Raw genomic sequence first — 22,085 nt, 5'->3', positions numbered from 1 at the left:
GATTTTTCTCTTGTTCGTTGTTCTAAGAATAATAAAAATAATTATTGCACTTCTCCATCAAAACAGATAAAAACAGAAATAATTTCCTTGCTTTACCCAGTGTAAACAAGTCCAATTACTATAGGCTTTCATTGAAGAAACTATTTTATATTCATGAGACAATTTGGGTTATTCATTTCATTATCTTCTCGGATTACAAAATTTTTTTAAAGTATGATAACACAGAGTGAATATAACACTCTCAGAAGTAACCATTTGCTTAGGGGGGGAAAAGTGTATGTGGGAATGGTTACTTCTTTCATAAGATTCAGAAAGAAAAACCATCATATAGAAATTATTAACTTATTTAAATGCTTTTTAATCCTTCCCTCAAACTGAATATTAACAATTATACCTTATTTTTCTCTAATATGCACAAACCAGAAATTCTATATTCACATATTCTGAGTATGAAGTTTAGATTAAATGGTCTCCCAGTTAAAAAGACTCCTTTTCTTTCTAAATGTGTACCTTAAATAACTGTAGAAGGAATCTCAAACTATGGCTACCATGTAACAACCTCTTATTATCAAACTGAAGTTGAATCCTTCCCGGATCAACTAAAAGTTCCAAATTCATAACAAATAATCAATGAGCACCAAATCATAGTGGATCTGTGTTATACTCCAGGGATACAAAGGAAATATCCCAAAGACCTTCTCCCTGAATCAGACCACTTATTTCTAAAGAAGGCACACAGGCATACAATTAGCAGCATAAATCAAATTATACAGGAGCAAGGAAAGAAGCAGCAAAATATGCCTAAGAAAGTTAAAAAAGGAGAAAAGTCATAAGGGATGAACAGAACTCCTGAATACTCTGTAATGCATTCAATAAGCACACCGCCATTTTGGAAGAAGAAATTTAGATTTGCAAGCCCATCTCATTCATACATGAAGGATGTTTACCAACTCTTCTCCAAGCACAAAATGCTAATAAAACTTGTCCCATGGGCTGGGATTGTGGCTTAGTGTTAGAACACTCACCTAGCACATGCAAGGCCCTGGGTTCAATCCTCAGTACCACACAAAAATAAATAAATAAAATAAGGGTATTGTGCCCAAGTACAACTAAAAAATAAATATTAAAAAAAAAAAACTTGTCCCACACATTCATTTTAAAACTCATCAGGAGTTTTCCTACCCCAGACGTAAACCATTACTAACCTAGAATACTTCAAGCTCGGAACTCACATAGTAAAGAGACCAACCATTCTACTTTGTCACAGTTATGGACAGGAGCAGGGGAAGTAGGGAGAATTGAATGACTAAATGCATAGGAAAAAGGGGGGGGACTTAAAAGTTTAAGAGAGCTAATAAAATCAAGGAATTTGCAATCAAACAAAGATCCCAAAATGGAATCTTTACATAAATATAAAATGTGATCATCCGAGTGGGTTAATCAAATGACTATTAGTGAGTGAAGATAACCATAAAACCGGCATTTGAATAAGACTACAATAGCATGGTTTCACACATAACTCATCTGGATGCTTCTACCATTGTTTGACAATGATATTTTTTTCTTTTGTTGTATATATTTAGCATGTACAACATGCTGTTTTGAAATACATATAACTTGTAGAATGGCTAAATTGAACTAATTAAGATAGATACTACTTCACACATTTATCACTTTTAAGGTAAAAACACAATCTAGTCTGCAATTTTCAAGAAAATAATATAAGCAGGGCACAATGGTGCACATCTGTAATCCCAGTGACTTGGAAGCCTGAAGCAGGAGGATCAATCACAAGTTCAAGGCCAACCTCAACAACTTAATGATACCTTGTCTCAAAATAAAAAATAAAAAAGTGCTGAAGTTATAGCTTAGTGGTAGAGCACAACTGGGTTTGATCCCCAGTACCACCAAAAAAAATGAAAGAAGAAGCCTCAGATACTGCCCCTGGTCTGGAGTTTGCAGGAAGTGGAACAGCCAAGGATGCACACCCTCCAACTGAGAACAATTTGAAAAAAATAAATGCATGTGTAATATACCAATCTAAAGTCTCTTTCTTTATTGGTATTCATGTATACTTAAGTGACCTTTTGTCCTACAACATTAAAATAAACCATTTATTTTTACTTCAATATTTCCTCCTTTAGGGAAAAAAAGACTTTTATAACATTTCTCTGAGATGTTTTAATTTGTCGACATTTTTCTGGCATTTTTGGTGCCTACAAACTAACTCAGTATTACAAATTCAGGCACACTAATGCTACATGTAGATGAATTACAATGATCTACCTGCTCTGCAATGTGGAAGAAGAATAAGCCTATCTCAAAATAACAATATAACCAACATGAAGAAATAAAAAGAAACAATGCTATTTCTGAAAAACTGGGATTGTGTGTGTACACACAATTGTGAAATCTATGACTAGAACCCCAAAAGAGGTTTTAGAATTTGAGAACTGTTGCAAGCCTATGAAAGTTTCACAGATCTCTTTCTCTCTCTCAATATCTCCCTCCATATCTCCCCACCAAACCCTTCTGAGTTTCCTTCCATTTATGGGTCAAATGTGAAAACAGCAAAGTAGAACTACATCATGATATAATTTTTATAGAATAACAACTAAAATAGCAAATGAGCACCAATAATAAATATCAGAAGTATAAATGTTAGTCACTGGGGACTGACTTTACTCCCATCCAATTCTGTTTAAACTAATTAAACTAAATTAAGCAGTCAATTCAGGCCATCAACAAATCAGTTTGTAAATCGGGAAAACATGATACCTTATTTTCTCTAAATTTATTTGAAATTTTACCAAACTAACCTGGAACTTAGTGGCTTTAACACATGTAAATGTATTTACACATTCAGTAAATTGATATTTTGAATTAGGAAAACTACATTCCAGAATGTAGATTCGGGGGTTCAGAAACAACCAGCCCCTGGCCTTAAAGAATTTTACATGTTAAAAGTGAAAATAATAAATAAACTAATAAGAATAAGATGAAACTTATCTTAAAATTGGCATTTAAATAAGGTAATTTTAAAAAGTTTACATTTGTAAACTTCGCATACAAATGTAAGTACTATGAAAAAAAGAATAAAGAAGGCTAAGGGGTTGGAGAGTAACTGGAAATATTATGGCAATGGGCAGACAAGCTACCAATGTCACACTTTCAGGAACCTCCATGTAGGAAAATAATTCAAGAGTCCATTTTTTGAGCTCTTACTCTTATTAGGAACTACAATAGGTACAATTTTTACAACCACCATGAAAAATAGACATGTTCTCCATCTCACAGATGGATAAAGGCTTACAGTAACTTGTCTAAAGTTACCAGCATTACAAATGGCAGAGCCTAGATCTGAACTCTGTATAACTCCAAAGCACATAGTCTTCATGCTATATCACACACTATTCCAAACAAAATCAGAATCACTTCACTATTTTCAAACTTCAATACATTACCACAGTTCTATTATTCATTAGTGTTAGTAAATTTTAATAAAGTTAATAGCTATTATACACTATATTTCTAAGAGGCATTGGGAAATAAAAAGAATCATATGCTATAAATTCTAAAAATGTACTACTTTGAGAATTACAATTTATCAATTCTGTAGCAAATATACTTGAAAATTTTCAACAAAATTTGTCATGTTTCACAAAATATCTTACATTGTTTGGAAGTTACCTCAATACATTTTCATAACACAATTATAGTTTATCAAAGTATAGTTTCATCCTTAGAGTTTTTATTATAGTTAAATAATAAAATAATAAACAATTCAAATGTTTCATTATTTGAAACATTATTTCATTCAAGAAAATTCAAGCAAAATTGAAAAATCCTCCAGTTTTCTGTAGTAAACAGCACATTAAAGCAGAATCCTACCAACTCATTTGTACTCACAAACATCTTTCTCTATCTCTGTTGTTTTGGTTTTTTGTTGATAATGTGATTGTCTGTTAGGTCATACAAATTGGTCCATTTAACAACCAAACGACACAGAGGATAACTAGTAACTTTAAAGGTCAAAGTTCAAGAAAAGAAATTAAGATTGAGGTGCTACCCATATGAAACAGACCCTCTCTGCACCTTCCTTGCCCAAATGATACTGAGGGGAAAAAAACATCAAAAATCTCTAAGGGAGGTAAGAGCACAATAAAAAAGGAAATAGATGACACTGGGAAAAGTCACAAAAATACCTTTAAAGGAGAAAGACTCAGGTATAGAGCCATGACCAAAGGTGCTGGCAGGATTTGCCAGTAACATTCACACAGGAGTGGGCTCACCCTTAGCTGGATGGAGTAGGCCTAGTTAGCACAGATAATTGATTAGGTCTCATAAAGGAAGCTAAACTCTGAACCCAGAAGAGACTGTTCTCAGCTCTTCATGGCTTGGCCTCCTACCACAACTTCTCTACAGCCTCATCCCAGTTCTACTCCTTACCTCAGGCAACTACAAATTGGGGAAATAATTGTCTTAGAACAGAATTTAAACGTCATGAGACTTTCAAGAAGGATTAGAGAGTGCTTACTAAACAAAAGTATTTAAGTATAATTATAAACTAAACCTTGTCTAAGTACAAATATTTAATCAGCAACAGTCAAGAAGAGATAAGCGGGAAGGTAGAGGGAAGAAATGTAGGAATGCTAATCATTTTTCATAGCATGAACTCAATCCATGATGTTTAAAATTGAAACTGTAGGTTAAAAGCAACTCTAATTAATCTATGGGTTTCCATAATCTCTTGTCTCAACCTCAAAACTATTTTCTAGTAACAATTTCCTTTGTTAAGATGAAATAATTTAGCTAAATTTAAGCAATCACTTCCACTTCAACTAGCTATTTCTCTGTTAAACTCAATTAAATTTAATACTTATTTGCTTTATATTAGCAAGAGTATTATGATCTCATCCTCATAAAATTATTTTTATTCATCATGCCCTCTGAGTATTGCCCACATGTAAGCATAAGCAGATGTCTGGTCTAATGCTCTCCAAAATTTAAGTAGGAACTTCTAAATGGTAAGATTAGGACCATTTGTTATTTTCTTTTCTGTTATTTTCTGAATTTCTTAACTTTTAAAATATATATGTGTTGTTTATAAAATAATTACTTTTAAAAGTATAAATAAAACTGAGGAAATGAATTTATTCCACCATTAATTCTGACTAATCAATGGCCTACTGTGTTTAAGCTGTATCATCTTAGGTATATAAGTTAAGGAAAAGTTGATTATTTAACATAGGCTATTTAATTTTTTATTTGATATTAACATTTATAATAAATAAATAAGATCAAGATCAAGATATCCTGATATGTCTTAAGAAATATATCTGATATGCCTATGAATTTGTAACCCCTATAGGATTTAATAAACATGGAGTTTTCCACTCAGCACAAGAGATACAAAACTAATTATGACACATTTTTAGGGAACATATATTTCAACCAGTTAGCAAATATAGTAGATTTGTGTGTGTGTGTGTGTGTGTGTGTATTGAGAAGGGTCACATCTCTAGTTGTTTTGTTTACATAGATCTTTCAAAGTTACATAGGTCCTTATTCTCAGACTTTGCTGATAGGAGTGTAAATTGGCTCATTCTTATGGAGTATCAACATCTACCAAATGTAAAATGAGCAAATCCTTTGACATAACAGTCCTGTATTTGGGATTTTTCCTACAGATATAATTGTATATGTATAAAATGACAGGTGTAAAGATAGTAATCTTAAGGTAATAGTAAAATAATAGAAAACAGCTAAATATCCAGCAAGTGTACTGATACAGAATAATCTCCAATATATATGGAGCAAAATAAAAGATAGTACAAAATGTTTAGTTCAGTTAACTCTAAAAATAAAAATCAAAAATATAGATAGAATAAAACTGAAGGCAGGCAACGATTTCTTTAAGATGACAATAAAAGAGTAATGATAAAAGGAAAAAAATAATTTAACTTAAAATTTAAAACTTATCAAAAGATACCATTTTGAGAGTAAAATATAAGCCACAGATGAGGAGAAAATATCAGTTCATTTTGACATCTGACAAATACTTATATCCAAAACATAGAAAGTAATCCTTTAAATCACTGAGTAAAAGACTAACTCAGATTTAAAAAAAAAAAATGGTCACTTGTATATGCAATTCACATAGACATTGAAATTGCAACAAAGTATATCTAAATTGCAACTAAGTATATGAAAAAATGTTTATCTTTACTAATCTGGGAAATGTGAATTTAAATCACAATGTAAAATCACAACATACCCACTATAAAAATGGCTCAAAATTAAAAGACTATATTGTCAAAAGAGTTGATAAAGGAATTCAAAATTGTCAATCCTACTAATAAGGAATAAACTCTTCCATTTTGGAAAACTGGCAGTCTACTAAAGTTAAAACTATTTTGAAACTGTGACCCATCAGTTCTACTCCTAAATATTTCAAGGGAAATGGGTGTATATGTCCAGCAAAAGACATTCCAAAGAATATTCATAGGCATTTAATTCATAATAGGCAAAAACTGGAAACAATTGAAATGCTCATCAATAAAACATTTAATAAGTTGGGGTATGTTCATATAGTAGAATACTATACAGCAATAAAAACACGCTAATGATTCACACAAGTGAATGAACCTCTAAAATATTATGTTATGCTAAAGAAGCCAGATAGATAACATATTATGTGGTTCTATCCAAGAAGTTCAAGAAAAGGTAGAACCGGTCTACAGTATTAGAAGTTAAAACAGTAGCTACCTCTGGGAAGAGGTGATATACTTGGGAAGATGCATAAAGAAACATTCTGGAGTGATGTAAATATGCTGCTTTGAACTAAGTTGCATTTTTCCAGTTGTATTTTATTTTTGTAAAAATAAAAAAAAATCACTGAATCATATGCTTAAGATTTTTAACTATAATGTATGTAAATTTACCTCATTTTTGTAAATGAATTTTTAAAAGATTGAAAAACTATGCCACCAAGTGTGTTTTTTTCAAAATAGGGGAAGGGTATTTTGGATTTTGAATAGAATATTTCTGAAAGAATGCAAAAAGTAAGCAACAATACTAGATTGCCTCTAAGGAGAAGGTGAGTTGGGTCAGAGGAAATAAGGTTTATATTGTAGACTCCTAGATATAGGGGGGGAAAGGCCCTGTTTGTGTCACACTGTTAGTAGATAGAAAGCCCTCTTACACTCTTAAAAATGTCCTATTTTGTATGACAAAGTGTATGGTCAACCTACTTATATGACTTTAGGATTTAGTATTACATGAATGTATAACAGCTTTTTTAATAAATAAAATGTTAAAGAAAATACAATACAGTGCCTTTGACAGCAATGTAAGAACATTTTTTTAAAGAGAGAGTGAGAGAGGAGAGAGAGAGAGAGAGAATTTTTTAATATTTTTTTATTTTTTTTAGCTTTTGGCGGACACAACATCTTTGTATGTGGTGCTGAGGATCGAACCCGGGCCGCACGCATGCCAGGCGAGCGTGCTACCACTTGAGCCACAACCCCAGCCCCAAGAACATTTTTTCTTTGTGTAATTATGTGCGTTTCCTTGGTTCTTATAAGGTAAAACAAATATCTAGGAAGCTTGTTAACCTGATTTAATTCAACCTGCATGCTTGGGTCAAACTAATCTTAAGAAGCACAGCTTTCATCATATCATTCCCCTTCTAAAAAAAAATCTACCTAACTGTACTGTGAGCAAACTACATCACACCGTCTTTATTTGACCTTGAAGACTTTTCTAAAGTATGTCCTCAACCAACCTTCCCACACTGCTCTGAAATTTTAACTCTCAGTTTTTCTGTAAGTGGCCCATAGATACACCTGATTCTTTACTGCCTCCCTGTCTTTACTCCTAGTGTGATCTCCACTGGGAATGTCTCCCTCCATTTGAATCACATACATCTTTTAAGGTACCAAACAACTCAAGTCCTACCATTTCCTTGAAGTCCTACCCTAAGCCACATCTCACTTCTTCCAATTATAATAAGAACTTCTCTCTATCACATTAAGTGTAAGTTATAAATAGATTTTGAAATTTTCTCAATTAATTTTGAAAAAAATTAAGAACACCTATTTTATTGAGCACTAGAACAGAATTGAATAATAACTGATATCAATGTCAACACATCTCTCTCATATACACACACATGCAGTGTCCCTAGCCCCCAAACCTCTAGAATTATAAAACTCAGTAGGGTTTCAAAGGTTGTGTATCCTAAAAAAAAACAACTAGACATCTCTATTTTACAATTTTCTGTATTGTCTACAATATAACATAACATATAATTTTATGAAGTTATATATTTTTCTGGTTTTCTTATGAATGTATATCTGATCTAGCTAACTAATTTGCTCCTTATAGAGTAACTTATTGTGGTACCTAATCCAAAACTAAACAGGTATGATTTATGTTTGATTTATCAATTGGCATCATTCTTCTTGATGTTTAAGTGTGCCATGACTTATAGTTAACCCTTTACTTAGAACTCATATCATATATGTTTGTGTCATTTACTTTCCAGAATCTCTCATACTTATTGGTTTCATTCCCAATACCCTTTCTGTGTGCCCTATGCTGAAAAAAAACAAAAAAAGAATATTCTCTTTTGAATAAAATTGGTTAGCATAGTGCCACGAATGAAAAAATAAGGGAATATGATTTTGTTCTAAACACAAGATTATAATTTAAGCATATAGTTATAGACCTTAATAAGTTATTAACTTATATTTTAATCTATGAAAGAATACCTGCTATTTATAAAGTAAAACCATTTTTAATAATAATAATAATACCTCCCATAACTATTTCCAAGTGTGGTTCGCAAAACACCTCTATTAAAAGCACTTGGGCCCATCATTAAACATGCATATTTGCTCTATCCACAAATCAGTATTTCTGAGGGTGGAATTCAAGAACCTGCAGTTACAATAAGAAATTGACTACCTTATGTTATACATAATTTCATGCTTTTTTATTTTACAAAATATATCTTAAATTTGCACTTCACAATATCTTTTAGAGGAGGTATGTGAGCTTCACTTTCAGATGCACTTCTCTGGAACACGGTAAACTATGTAATATGTACAAGATCACAGAGTACAGTGCCAGGCATTCATTTACTCATTCACTCAACATACATTTATTGAATGTTTACTAAGGCTCTATTCTAAGCACAGAGACATAAGTGACCCAAGCAAAGACCATGGTCTTTCTTAAAGGCTCATATTCTACTGAGACCCATTTGGGCAACATTATACAGGTGTGAACTGGAGCTGGGCCCCAGCCTCTTAGTTGAGTCACTGTACCAATGGCCTGTTCACTAAAGTGTAACATATATCAAGCAGCATGCACAAACAAAATACAAATACAATAAACCAAGATTCATTCTGTAGACATCATGGAGAGTGGAAAGAATACAGGCCAGATTTTGAACATCTGAACACTCTGAACAAGTTATTTAAACCTCTAAGCTTCAGTTAACAGAATGTACCTATACCTACCTGGAAGGAGCAACGTGAAGGCTGAAGAGATAACAACAAGTAAAACATCTAGCAAAGACCTAGACAGAGTAGGTACACAAAATTGGTTCTCTTTTTCTCCACAATCAAATCAGAATCTTGTCTGACAATACCATAACAAACCTAAAAAGCTAGATTTTAGACTGAGTGGAGGTCAACTGTACCCAGTTTGACTTAAATCCCATCATAAAACTGCTTTCATAAATTTTATCCCATACTGTACATTTGGGTATGCTTCCTGTGGGATAAAAATGGCATATTACTCACTAGGGAAAAAAACACATTTTGAATTTTTCCATTAGAGTACCAGGCTATGCTTGGAACATCACTCAATTTCCAGGGAGAAATACATGCGATAACCTCTAAAAAAATTATGCATAATAATGTACCTTCTCTTCTCATCAAACTAATGTAATATCTATAAACAATAAATACAGCCACACTACTCCTTCCCTCTTCAATCTTGTTTTGCACCCTTTGTTGCTAGTTCACAATAATCCAATAATACTTGCCTTCTTTTGATTCCTCAAACCTATCAGACTCTCTGGAATGGAGGGAGGCATCATGCATGGTTTTGCCAAATTGGGTTCCCCCTGAAACTTCAAGTCTTCAGAGAAACCTTCCCTGACTGACCATCCTGTAAAGATGAGGCTCCACTGTGAAGGGTGATGTGGCAAATTCTCCTAACAATAGAGCAACCTGGATTGGTTCCAATCAATCATCTGACAGCATGAAGTTATGCTGCAGCACAGATATACAGCTGTGCAGTTTGATAAGTGTTCACACACAACATGATACAATCCTGTGTGAGCATAAGCTAGCAAGCAAAATTATCCAGGGCTTCATAAGTGAACCCACCTATGAAGCTGCTGCTGAGAGGTTTAGGGAACTAACATATATTGCTGATAAGACAACAGAAAACAGCTTTCTTAAGAACTCCCAGTATGACCTGATTTCTTTAATCTGCTTTTATTTTTTGCTGTCCAACCACATTTTGTGAAGATACTTAGAAGTATGATAATGGTCTGAGGTATAATATTAATATTATAAATGCTAATAGCCCCCTGTATTCTTCTTCAGCACTCCTTTTATTGGTATGCAATGGGTATCTTCTGCTAATGCTTGTTCCCACTTGATAGTTCCAGGAGGACAAGAACTGCGCCTATCCTGCAGTGTGCTTAATCCCAGTGCCTTCCTCAGTCCTTGGAATACATGCAGTAACTTTTCACTGGTCCAATGAATGACCTAAAGAGTGAGAACTGTATCTAGGTGAAAGAGATACAGTACAGGGGAATTAAGTTTGCTTAATTTAATATACTTAAAAGTATATAAAACAATGTTTAAAGACACCATAGTAAGTGCTCAATAAATGTTATTATTTGCTTAGCTAGAACAAAAATTACCCAAGTATGGTACCAAAGAAAAGGAAAGTTGTTGTTGACTGGTAAATTATAAGGCTGAGGACACACTGTATAGTTATCCCTTTCAGAAACAGTATGGTGTAGTATAGGAACCATGGAAAGGATAATGAAAGTCCTTCACTTCAGCAGTCTTTCATTCATTTTAGCACTTTTATAATTTTAAAAGACCCAGATGTTTTCACATATTCCCAATTGAATTCAGTGTCCTTAAAATCAGCACTCATTATTGTGCATGCTTGACCATATAAGAGACTATGGGATAAAATAAAGAGAAATATGTTCATGCTCCATTCTTTAAATAAGTAGAAAGAAACTCGTACTCTGAATATTTTAAGAAAAAGCCACACATTTTTTTCTGTGACTTATAAAAATGAAACAACAGAGGATGAAAGCAAAAAAGAACTTATATCTTAAGACATTAAAATCCCACAGGTGTTCTGAACTAAAAAGAAATAAAGACTGCAAAAGAGTTGAAGTCATTCCCCTTGGTTATCCCAACACTGCAGCACTATTTCCTAAAGAATTGACTGAATAAAGTGATTCAGGGAAAGAATACCTGCTAGAACAAGATTTGTAAGCCTACAAATTCAGTTTGTTTTGAAATGCATGCCTTTCAGTAATTTTATTTATTAGACTTCAATATTCTTTTTTTTCTCTCACTTTAATGCTATTCATATTGTTTACCCCCAGACTCCATCTTTTAAAATCTAACCAACCACATTTTGTCCCTTTATATACTCCTTAGGAACTTACCAAGCAAATACTGGTGGCAAGAGATTGTCATAAAATGAAATAATTCTTTCACTGTCAAACTCTAACACATAAGACAAATCAGATTCGACTAAGCCTGAGGATTTAGGTAACAAATCTTCAAATACACAGTTACTTATAATATTCCAAAAGAAAAAAGAAACCCTCTGCTATGTACACATATTAAAAACCCTCTGCTATGTACACTCTGGCAAAAGTGAACATCTATGGTCTAATAAGCCATTCTACTTTACAAAGGAAATATTCCTAAATCACACAAAGGTTATTAAGTTTGGATAATATGATAAATGTGGGAAATGTGTTCACTACCTGATTTATTGCTTCTTTCTAAAAAGAGTATTCTTTCCATGGGACCATACTGAAATTTACGCTTCAGTATAACTGTAATGAACACATTTCCATTTTACTTTAGTAAGTCATTTGCTTTCACTGGTTTCTTTTTAAAATTAATTCTAATTTAATCCTATAGGTTAATGAAGAGAAAAATTGTGTGGAATATAAAATTATTAACATTCTAAGAAGGATACCTACCTCAGGCCCTGTGATGTGCATCAGACCAGAAATAGCAGAGGCAATGGCATCATAACCAGCTCTTTGAGACATGGGGCCTGTCTGACCATAACCTAAGACAAGAAGAATAGACATGATCAGCACCATGCAGGGTGCACTATAACCATTTCACAATAGTGTGTTGAAACTATTTGTTTCCAGAAATCTTGCAGCATTTTGTTCCTACTTAGATCTATTCAATCCCTTAAAGGAGACACCAAGAATTCATTACAGTGTTCTACCCCAGAAAGTCAAAAACTGCTGATCCCACCTGCATAAGTGTTTTTTTTTGGCCTGAAAACATCTTAAAATAATTTTATTTAGTTGCCAACAATTAAAAGTCAAGAGATAACACAAAAAATGCAAACTCTGGTTTTTGTTGAAAAATTAGAAAATAAATTCAAAGATAGGCTTAAATTTTTACATGACAAAAAAACTTTTTTTCTTTTCTTTTTTCTTTTTTTTATTAATGCATTATAGTTATACATAATATTGGGATTAATTTTGACATAATTATACAATCATGGAAGTAATTTGCTCCAATTCAGTCCCCAATACTTCCTCTTTCCTTCCCCTCCTCCCGTCCCCTGTCCCCTTTCCTCTATTCTACTGGTATTTCTTCTATGTATTTATGGGGTTTTTTAATTAGCATTATAGACATACAGAAAGGTAAAATTTACTGTGGTATATTCATATTCATATTCATATGTACATAGGTCAGTTTCATTCCACTATTCCTCCTTTTCCAGTCTCTCCTCCCTCTCCCTCAATTCCCTTCCTTTCTTCCACTGATCTCTCTTTATGGTGTGTCCTTCCCATACCCTTTTTATTTTTTTCTTATTTTGGTCTAGCTTTCACATATGAGAGAAAACATTTGACTCTTGACTTTTGAGTCTGGCTTATTTCACAAAGCATGATGCTCTCCAGTTCCATCCATTTACCAGCAAATGCCATAATCATACTCACAATAACCTAAAAAAAAGTACTTGGGAATAAATCTAATCAAGGAGATGAAAGACCTCTACAATAAAAACTAGAGAACAGTGAAGAAATGAATTGAAGAGGACACATGAAGTTGGAAAGAACCCCCACCCACATTCTTAGATTGGCAGAATTAATATTATCAAAATGGTATTACACAGATTGAATGCATTCCCCATCAAAATACCAACGGCATTCTTCACAGAATTAGAAAAAAAACAGTTCTAAAATTAATTTGAAAGAATAAGAGACCCAGAATAGCCAAAGCAATCCTAGGCAAGAAGAATAATGCTAGAGGCATCACCATACTGGACCTCAAATATACTACAGAGTTATGAAAAGAAAAAAAAATCAGCATGGAACTGGCATCAAAATAGAAATGAAGACCAATGAAATAGAACAGAAGACACAGCGACAAAGACACCTTGATACAGTCATCTGATACTCAACAAAGATGCCAAAAACAAACATTGGACAAATGATAGCCTTTTTTAACAAATGGTGCTGGGGATCCTGGATATCCATATGTAGAGGAATGAAAACAATCCCTATCTCTCACCTCACACAAAATTCAACTCAAAGTGGATCCAAGATCTAGGATCCACTAGGAATTAGATCAGAAACTCTGCAACTGCCAGATAAAATGTAGGTTAACTCTCTAATATATTGTTAAGGAACCAACTTCCTTAACAACACTCCTAAAGGGCAACAATCTTGAACTAACAGCTCTCCCCTTTGCACAAGATAAGAACACATCAGCCTGCCAGGAGCTCTACCACTTCTTACTCCTGAACTTCTCAACTTGATTCACTCATCTAACTTACCTCCCATGCCCCAGTTGACATTTACAACTCTTGATCTGCACATGACAATATACAAACAAGCAAAGCAGTGTCTCCATAGATTCTTATATTTTCTCAAGTATGAAAAGAAAACATAAATAACAAATTGAGAAATTGGACATTAAAAGCCTTAATGCTAAACCCAAGGCCAACACCATTCTAAATGGAGAAAAATTGAAAGCATTCCCTCTAAAAACAGGAACAAGACAAGGATGCCCTCTTTTACCACTTCTATTCAACATTGTCCTTTAAATTCTAGCCAGACCAATTAAGCAAAAGAAGTAAATTAAACGGATATGAATAGGAAAAGAACAGCTCAAAGTATTCCTATTTGCCCACAACATGATTCTATATTTAGAAGACCCAGAAACTCCAACAGAAAACTTCTAGAACTCATAAATGAATTCATCAAAGTAGCAGGATATAAAAATAACACCAATAAATCAACTGTGTTCCTATACAGCAATGATGAATCAGCTGAAAAAAATTAGAAAAACTATCCCATTCACAGTAGCCTCAAAAAAAGTAAAATACTCTGGATTCAAACTAATGAAAAAGGTGAAAGAAGTCTATAATCCAAACTGTAGAACACTACAGAAAGAAACTAAAGAAGACCTTAAAAGATGGAAAGATGGATCCGCAGAGTTAATATCATCAAAATGGCCATACTACCAAAAGAATTATACAGATTTAATGTAACTCCTATTAAAATTCCAGTGATGTTCTTCATTAAAATAGAAAAGACAGTCATGAAATTCATTTGGAAATATAAGAGGCCCAGAATAGCCAAAGCAATCTTTAGCATGAAAAAATAAAGCAGGAGGCATCACAATACCAGACTTTAAATTATATTACAGGGCTATAGTAACAAAAACAGCATGATATTGGCACAAAAAACAGGCATAAAGACCAATAGAACAGAATGGAAGACACAGAGACAAACCCACATAAATATAGTTATAGCATAACAGACAAAAGCAACACAAACACACACTGGAGAAAAGATAGCTTCTTCAACAAAATGGTGCTGGGAAAAATGGAAATCCAGATGTAGTAGAATGAACTTGAACCCCTATCTTTCACCCTACACAAAACTCAACTCAAACTGGATGAAGGACCTATGCATTAGACCAGAGACCTTTTGTCTGCTAAAAAAAAAATGTAGGCCTAACACTCCATCATGTAGGCTTAGGAACCTAATTTCTCAACAAGACTCCTAAAGCACAAGAAGTAAAATCAAGAATCAGTGAATGGGATGGTATCAAACTAAAAAACTTCTTCACAGCAAACGAAACAATCAAGAATATGAGAGAGCCTACAGAGTGGGAGAAAAATCTTTGCCACCTGCATCTCCAACAGAGCACTAATCTCTAGGATATATAAAACAAAAATTCAAAAAAGTTAACACCAAAAAAATAAAATAAATCAATAAATAGGCTAAGGAACTGAGCATGTACTTCACAGAAGAAGAAATGCAAATGGTCAACAAATATATTAAAATATGTTCAACATGTCTAGCGATTAGAGAAATGCAAATTAAAACTACACTGAGATTCCATCTCTAGTCAGAATGGCAATTATCAAGAATACAAGCAACAATAAATGTTGGTAAGGATGTGGGGGGAAACGTACACTCATACATTGCTGGTGGGACTGCAAATTGATGCAACCACTATGGAAAGCATTTCAGAAAACCTGAAATGGAACCACCATTTGACCCAGCTATCCCACTCCTCGGTTTATACCCAAAGGACATAAAATCAGCATATTATAGTGACACAGACATGTCAATGTTTACAGCAGCTCAATTCATAATAGCTAAGCTATGGAACCAACTTAGGTGCCCTTCAACAGATGGATGAATGAATAAAGAAAATGTGGTACACATACACAATGGAATATTATTCAGGCAAAAGAAGAATGAAATTATGGTATTTGCTGGTAAATGGATGGAACCGGAGACTATCATGTAAGTGAAATAAGCCAAACCCAAAAAACAAAAGCCAAATGTTCTCTCTGTAGATGCTGACACACAATGGTGGGGATGGAGGGGAAGGAGTAGAAGTTCATTGGATTAGACAAAGGAAATGAAGGAAAAGGAGGGTAATGGGAATAGAAAAGACCATAGAATGAATCTGACATAACTTTCCTATGCTCATATATGAATACCCATGAAATGCCACATCATTTTCAACCATAAAAACGGGATCCTTATTAGAATAAGTTATACTCCATGTATGTATATCAAAATATACTCTACTGCCATGTATATCTAGAAAGAACAAAATAAAAATTTTTTAAAGTGAAAAAACAGTAATTGGACATAAATAAAACAATTACATTTTCTAACAGTGCTTTTTAAGGTGTCACATTTTTTTTTCTTCCTTCCATCTTTCCTTCCTTCTTCCCATCCTTCCTTTCTTCCTTCCTTCTGAGGGGTGAGGGGGCATCAGCAAGAATCATGAGAACGTAAGAATTCTTTTCTCCTGCTCTCCTCAGTCTTGGTATTTATTGCTCAGTAACAAAAATTATGTCAGGTGCTATATGAGTCTGTCTCCAAATCCATCAACCAGAGAGGGAATAAACTGCCTTCTATACCCATTATTCCCTGTTCTAGAAGTTTCAGAAAGAGTTCCCTGAGGCCTTGCTTCACTTGCCACCTGAAATGTTCCCTCCACCTCACTCCCTGGCATCCTGCAGGCCTCTATTCAAATGTCTCTTACCAGAGAGACTGCCCTGATGACCTTTTATAAGAGCACCTTCACTTTGCACTTTCAATTCCTCTTACCCAATTATATTTGTCTTCATAGTCCTTATCATTATATATATATATATATATATATATATATATATATATATATATGATATATATATACATAATCTACTTATACATTTATTGATTTATGTTGTCTATTTGAATCACGGCTGTATCCTCAGTATCTAGGACAGTGTTCAATAACATTTATTGAATAAGAATAAATGAATACTTGTTACTCAAAATTTTTTTAAAAAAAACTATAAAATATAAGTGAATAAAGTAACTAGAATATGTAAATGACTAATAACCAACTAACCTAACCAGATGCATTTGCTACCAGAAACAGTCTTTGTCAGAAATGTCAGCATGTAAAACAAAAATCCTCAGAAAAAAAATCATCACTTATTATTAATAAATAAAATTGTTTAAGATTAATTCATATTTGTCATTTTTAATGACAGAAAAGACTTCAAAACACATCTCTCCTTATGTTTTATTATGGAAAATTTCAAACAAAAATAGAATTTATAATAAGCCATCAAGCCAACTTCAATAATCATTTATTCATAGCCAATCTTCTTTCATTATACTTAGCTTTCTATTAAAACTACTGTATGAAGAAAAAATAATAAAATTTTTTTAAAAAATCTCATGTCTTGATTCAGGTAAAAGTTTTTCTCCCCATTTCAAAACAAAATGTGTAAATTTTGAACTATTACTTTTTAAATCTTTAAAAAAGCAAAAAGGGGATGTAAAGTACAAGTCAATGTTCCCAATGCAGAGATATAGAAATTTAACCCAAGCTTTAGAGAATGAAAAGTTCGTTAGTTTGTAGCTATAAACAGTACCCTATCCCACTTACAGTCTTGGACACAGTGGTTTTCAAACCACAAGTGGTTCTCAGCATTGAACTGGCCTTCCAGAGCAAAGAGAAGCTGCCACCAAAAGGCAGGAATGCTCTGGTGAACCACCTTTTATCTCAACAGGAAGTCAAGGATTAAGTTTCAGTCCACTCAAGGTTACAAAAATCAATAGGTGCTTCTGGCCAGCAGCCCAAATCCCTCAGACAGGGATAGACCTACCCCCCACCACCACCATTAGCACTGCTCTAAATGTTACCTTCTAAATAAAGGCCTGTAGGAAAATGTGCTCAGAAAAATAAATGGCTTACTAAATAAAAGTGCACCATAATAGTTCCCTTGTCGTATAAATTCTCATTTTGTTTGCTTACAAGAGAGAGGCACAAATATCCTAATTACTTTAAATTGCAACTTCCCTGTATTTCTATTAAAGAAATATACAAATAGTTACTCTCACTGGAGGCAGTAGACATAGTGAAAAAAATAGAATGAGTTTTAGGGTTGAAAAAAGTCTGAATTCAAATTACAATTTTGCCAATCTTTAAATCTTTGATAATTCATTTAATTTCCCTGAGCCTCAACATATTTTTTTTAATTTTTTTATTGTTGGTTGTTCAAAACATTACATAGTTCTTGATATATCATATTTCACACTTTGATTCAAGTGGGTTATGAACTCCCATTTTTACCCCGTATACAAATTGCAGAATCACATCAGTTACACATCCATTGATTTACATATTGCCATACTAGTGTCTGTTGTATTCTGCTGCCTTTCCTATCCTCTACTATCCCCCCTCCCCTCCACTCCCCTCCCCTCTTCTCTCTCTACTGCCTCTACTGTCATTCATTTCTCCCCCTTGTATTATTTTCCCCTTTCCCCTCACTTCCTCTTGTATGAAATTTTGTATAACCCTGAGGGTCTCCTTCCATTTCCATGCAATTTCCCTTTTCTCTCCCTTTCCCTCCCACCTCTCATCCCAGTTTAATGTTAATCTTCTTCTCATGCTCTTCGTCCCTACTCTGTTCTTAGTTACTCTCCTTATATCAAAGAAGACATTTGGCATTTGTTTTTTAGGGATTGGCTAGCTTCACTTAGCATAATCTGCTCTAATGCCATCCATTTCCCTGCAAATTCTATGATTTTGTCATTTTTTTAATGCAGAGTAATACTCCATTGTGTATAAATGCCACATTTTTTTTTTATCCATTCGTCTATTGAAGGGCATCTAGGTTGGTTCCACAGTCTTGCTATTGTGAATTGTGCTGCTATGAACATCGATGTAGCAGTGTCCCTGTAGCATGCTCTTTTTAGGTCTTTAGGGAATAGACCGAGAAGGGGAATAGCTAGGTCAAATGGTGGTTCCATTCCCAGCTTTCCAAGAAATCTCCATACTGCTTTCCAAATTGGCCGCACCAATTTGCAGTCCCACCAGCAATGTACAAGTGTACCCTTTTCCCCACATCCTCGCCAGCACTTGTTGTTGTTTGACTTCATAATGGCTGGCAATCTTACAGACACTTCAGAAATACAGAAGATAATTAGAAATTATTTTGAATCCTTATACTCCAATAAATTAGAAGATAGTGAAGGCATCGATAAATTTCTTAAGTCATATGATCTGCCCAGATTGAGTCAGGAGGATATAGACAACCTAAACAGACCAATATCAATTGAGGAAATAGAAGAAACCATCAAAAGACTACCAACTAAGAAAAGCCCAGGACCGGATGGGTATACAGCAGAGTTTTACAAAACCTTTAAAGAGGAACTAATACCAATACTTTTCAAGCTACTTCAGGAAATAGAAAAAGAGGGAAAACTTCCAAATTCATTCTACGAGGCCAACATCACCCTGATTCCTAAACCAGACAAAGACACTTCAAAGAAAGAAAACTACAGACCAATATCTCTAATGAACCTAGATGCAAAAATCCTCAATAAAATTCTGGCGAATCGGATACAAAAACATATCAAAAAAATTGTGCACCATGATCAAGTAGGATTCATCCCTGGGATGCAAGGCTGGTTCAATATACGGAAATCAATAAATGTTATTCACCACATCAATAGACTTAAAAATAAGAACCATATGATCATCTCGATAGATGCGGAAAAAGCATTCAACAAAGTACAGCATCCCTTTATGTTCAAAACTCTAGAAAAACTAGGGATAACAGGAACATACCTCAATATTGTAAAAGCAATCTATGCTAAGCCTCAGGCTAGCATCATTCTGAATGGAGAAAAACTGAAGGCATTCCCTCTAAAATCTGGAACAAGACAGGGATGCCCTCTCTCTCCACTTCTGTTCAACATAGTTCTCGAAACACTGGCCAGAGCAATTAGACAGACGAAAGAAATTAAAGGCATAAAAATAGGAAAAGAAGAACTTAAATTATCACTATTTGCAGGTGACATGATTCTATACCTAGCAGACCCAAAAGGGTCTACAAAGAAACTATTAGAGCTAATAAATGAATTCAGCAAAGTGGCAGGATATAAAATCAACACGCATAAATCAAAGGCATTCCTGTATATCAGCGACAAATCCTCTGAAATGGAAATGAGGACAACCACTCCATTCACAATATCCTCAAAAAAAAAAAAAAAAATACTTGGGAATCAACCTAACAAAAGAGGTGAAAGACTTATACAATGAAAACTACAGAACCCTAAAGAGAGAAATAGAAGAAGATCTTAGAAGATGGAAAAATATACCCTGTTCATGGATAGGCAGAACTAACATCATCAAAATGGCGATATTACCAAAAGTTCTCTATAGGTTTAATGCAATCCCAATCAAAATCCCAATGGCATTTCTTGTAGAAATAGAGAAAGCAATCATGAAATTCATATGGAAAAATAAAAGACCCAGAATAGCAAAAACAATGCTAAGCAGGAAGTGTGAATCAGGCGGTATAGCGATACCAGACTTCAAACTATACTACAGAGCAATAGTAACAAAAACAGCATGGTACTGGTACCAAAACAGGCAGGTGGACCAATGGTACAGAATAGAGGACACAGAAACCAATCCACAAAACTACAACTATCTTATATTTGATAAAGGGGCTAAAAGCATGCAATGGAGGAAGGATAGCATCTTCAACAAATGGTGCTGGGAAAACTGGAAATCCATATGCAACAAAATGAAACTGAATCCCTTTCTCTCGCCATGCACAAAAGTTAATTCAAAATGGATCAAGGAGCTTGATATCAAATCAGAGACACGCCGTCTGATAGAAGAAAAAGTTGGCTACGATCTACATACTGTGGGGTCAGGCTCCAAATTCCTCAATAGGACACCCATAGCACAAAAGTTAATAACTAGAATCAACAAATGGGACTTACTCAAACTAAAAAGTTTTTTCTCAGCAAAAGAAACAATAAGAGAGGTAAATAGGGAGCCTACATCCTGGGAAAAATCTTTACTCCTCACACTTCAGATAGAGCCCTAATATCTAGAGTATACAAAGAACTCAAAAAATTAGACAATAAGATAACAAGTAACCCAATCAACAAATGGGCCAAGGACCTGAACAGACACTTCTCAGAGGAGGACATACAATCAATCAACAAGTACATGAAAAAATGCTCACCATCTCTAGCAGTCAGAGAAATGCAAATCAAAACCACCCTAAGATACCACCTCAACATATTTATCTGAAAAATGGCAATATTCACATTTATCTCACAGATACATTGTGGGGATTCAATTTGATAAGTCAGCAAAACAAAGTACATTTAGGGCTGGGGCTGTAGCTCAGTGGCAGAGTGCTTGCCTAGCATGTGTGAGGCATTGGGTTTTATCCTTAGCACCACATAAAAATAAACAAATAAAATAAAGGCATTCTGACCATCTACAACTACAAAATAAAAATTATTAAAAAAGTACATTTTACATTGAGCATTAAATTTATCAATGTATCAATAAATATGCATTAATCAATGTACTAATAATATAGTAGCTTATATTTTTCATAAAATATTGAGAATAACAAAAAGAAAACTGCCTTGAGGTGTGTTGAAATAATGAGAATATATTCTCAGCATTTAAATTGTGTTGTTTATTAATCTATAAAAATTGAAAATTTTTGTACTTAGAATCTTACACTTATTCATTTAAAGAAGCTAACAACAATTATATATATATATATATATATATATATATATATATATATATATATATATATATATATTTCTGTAATATCAGTAACAATTATTCCACTTTTTCACCTTATTCTTACCTTAACTATTTGAATACTGACAACTAATACTATCAAGAAATATTTATGACAATAAATAGAGTTTAAAAACGGGTAGCTGACAATGTCAAAATAGTAGTTTGCTAAGA

General features: G+C 33.7%; 1 protein-coding gene across 5 annotated transcripts in view; it reads right to left on the bottom strand.

Moving 5' to 3' along the window:
• Sugct (succinyl-CoA:glutarate-CoA transferase) overlaps positions 1–22,085 on the bottom strand; it is a 709,004-nt gene that overhangs the window by 589,772 nt on the left and 97,147 nt on the right. For all 5 annotated transcript variants that reach the window (XR_011707951.1, XM_071614148.1, XM_071614152.1 and 2 more), the window contains one exon: positions 12,269–12,360. Coding sequence is in view for 4 of the 5 variants with exons in the window: in XM_071614148.1 (XP_071470249.1) it covers positions 12,269–12,360 (92 nt within the window). In the remaining variant the exon portion in view is untranslated. The remainder of the gene's footprint in view (positions 1–12,268; positions 12,361–22,085) is intronic.

Source organism: Marmota flaviventris, chromosome 1, assembly GCF_047511675.1.
Source record: "Marmota flaviventris isolate mMarFla1 chromosome 1, mMarFla1.hap1, whole genome shotgun sequence".
NCBI classification, from domain to species: domain Eukaryota; kingdom Metazoa; phylum Chordata; class Mammalia; order Rodentia; family Sciuridae; genus Marmota; species Marmota flaviventris.
Note: the sequence above shows the minus strand (reverse complement) of the source record. Positions and strands in the feature narration are given on the sequence as shown.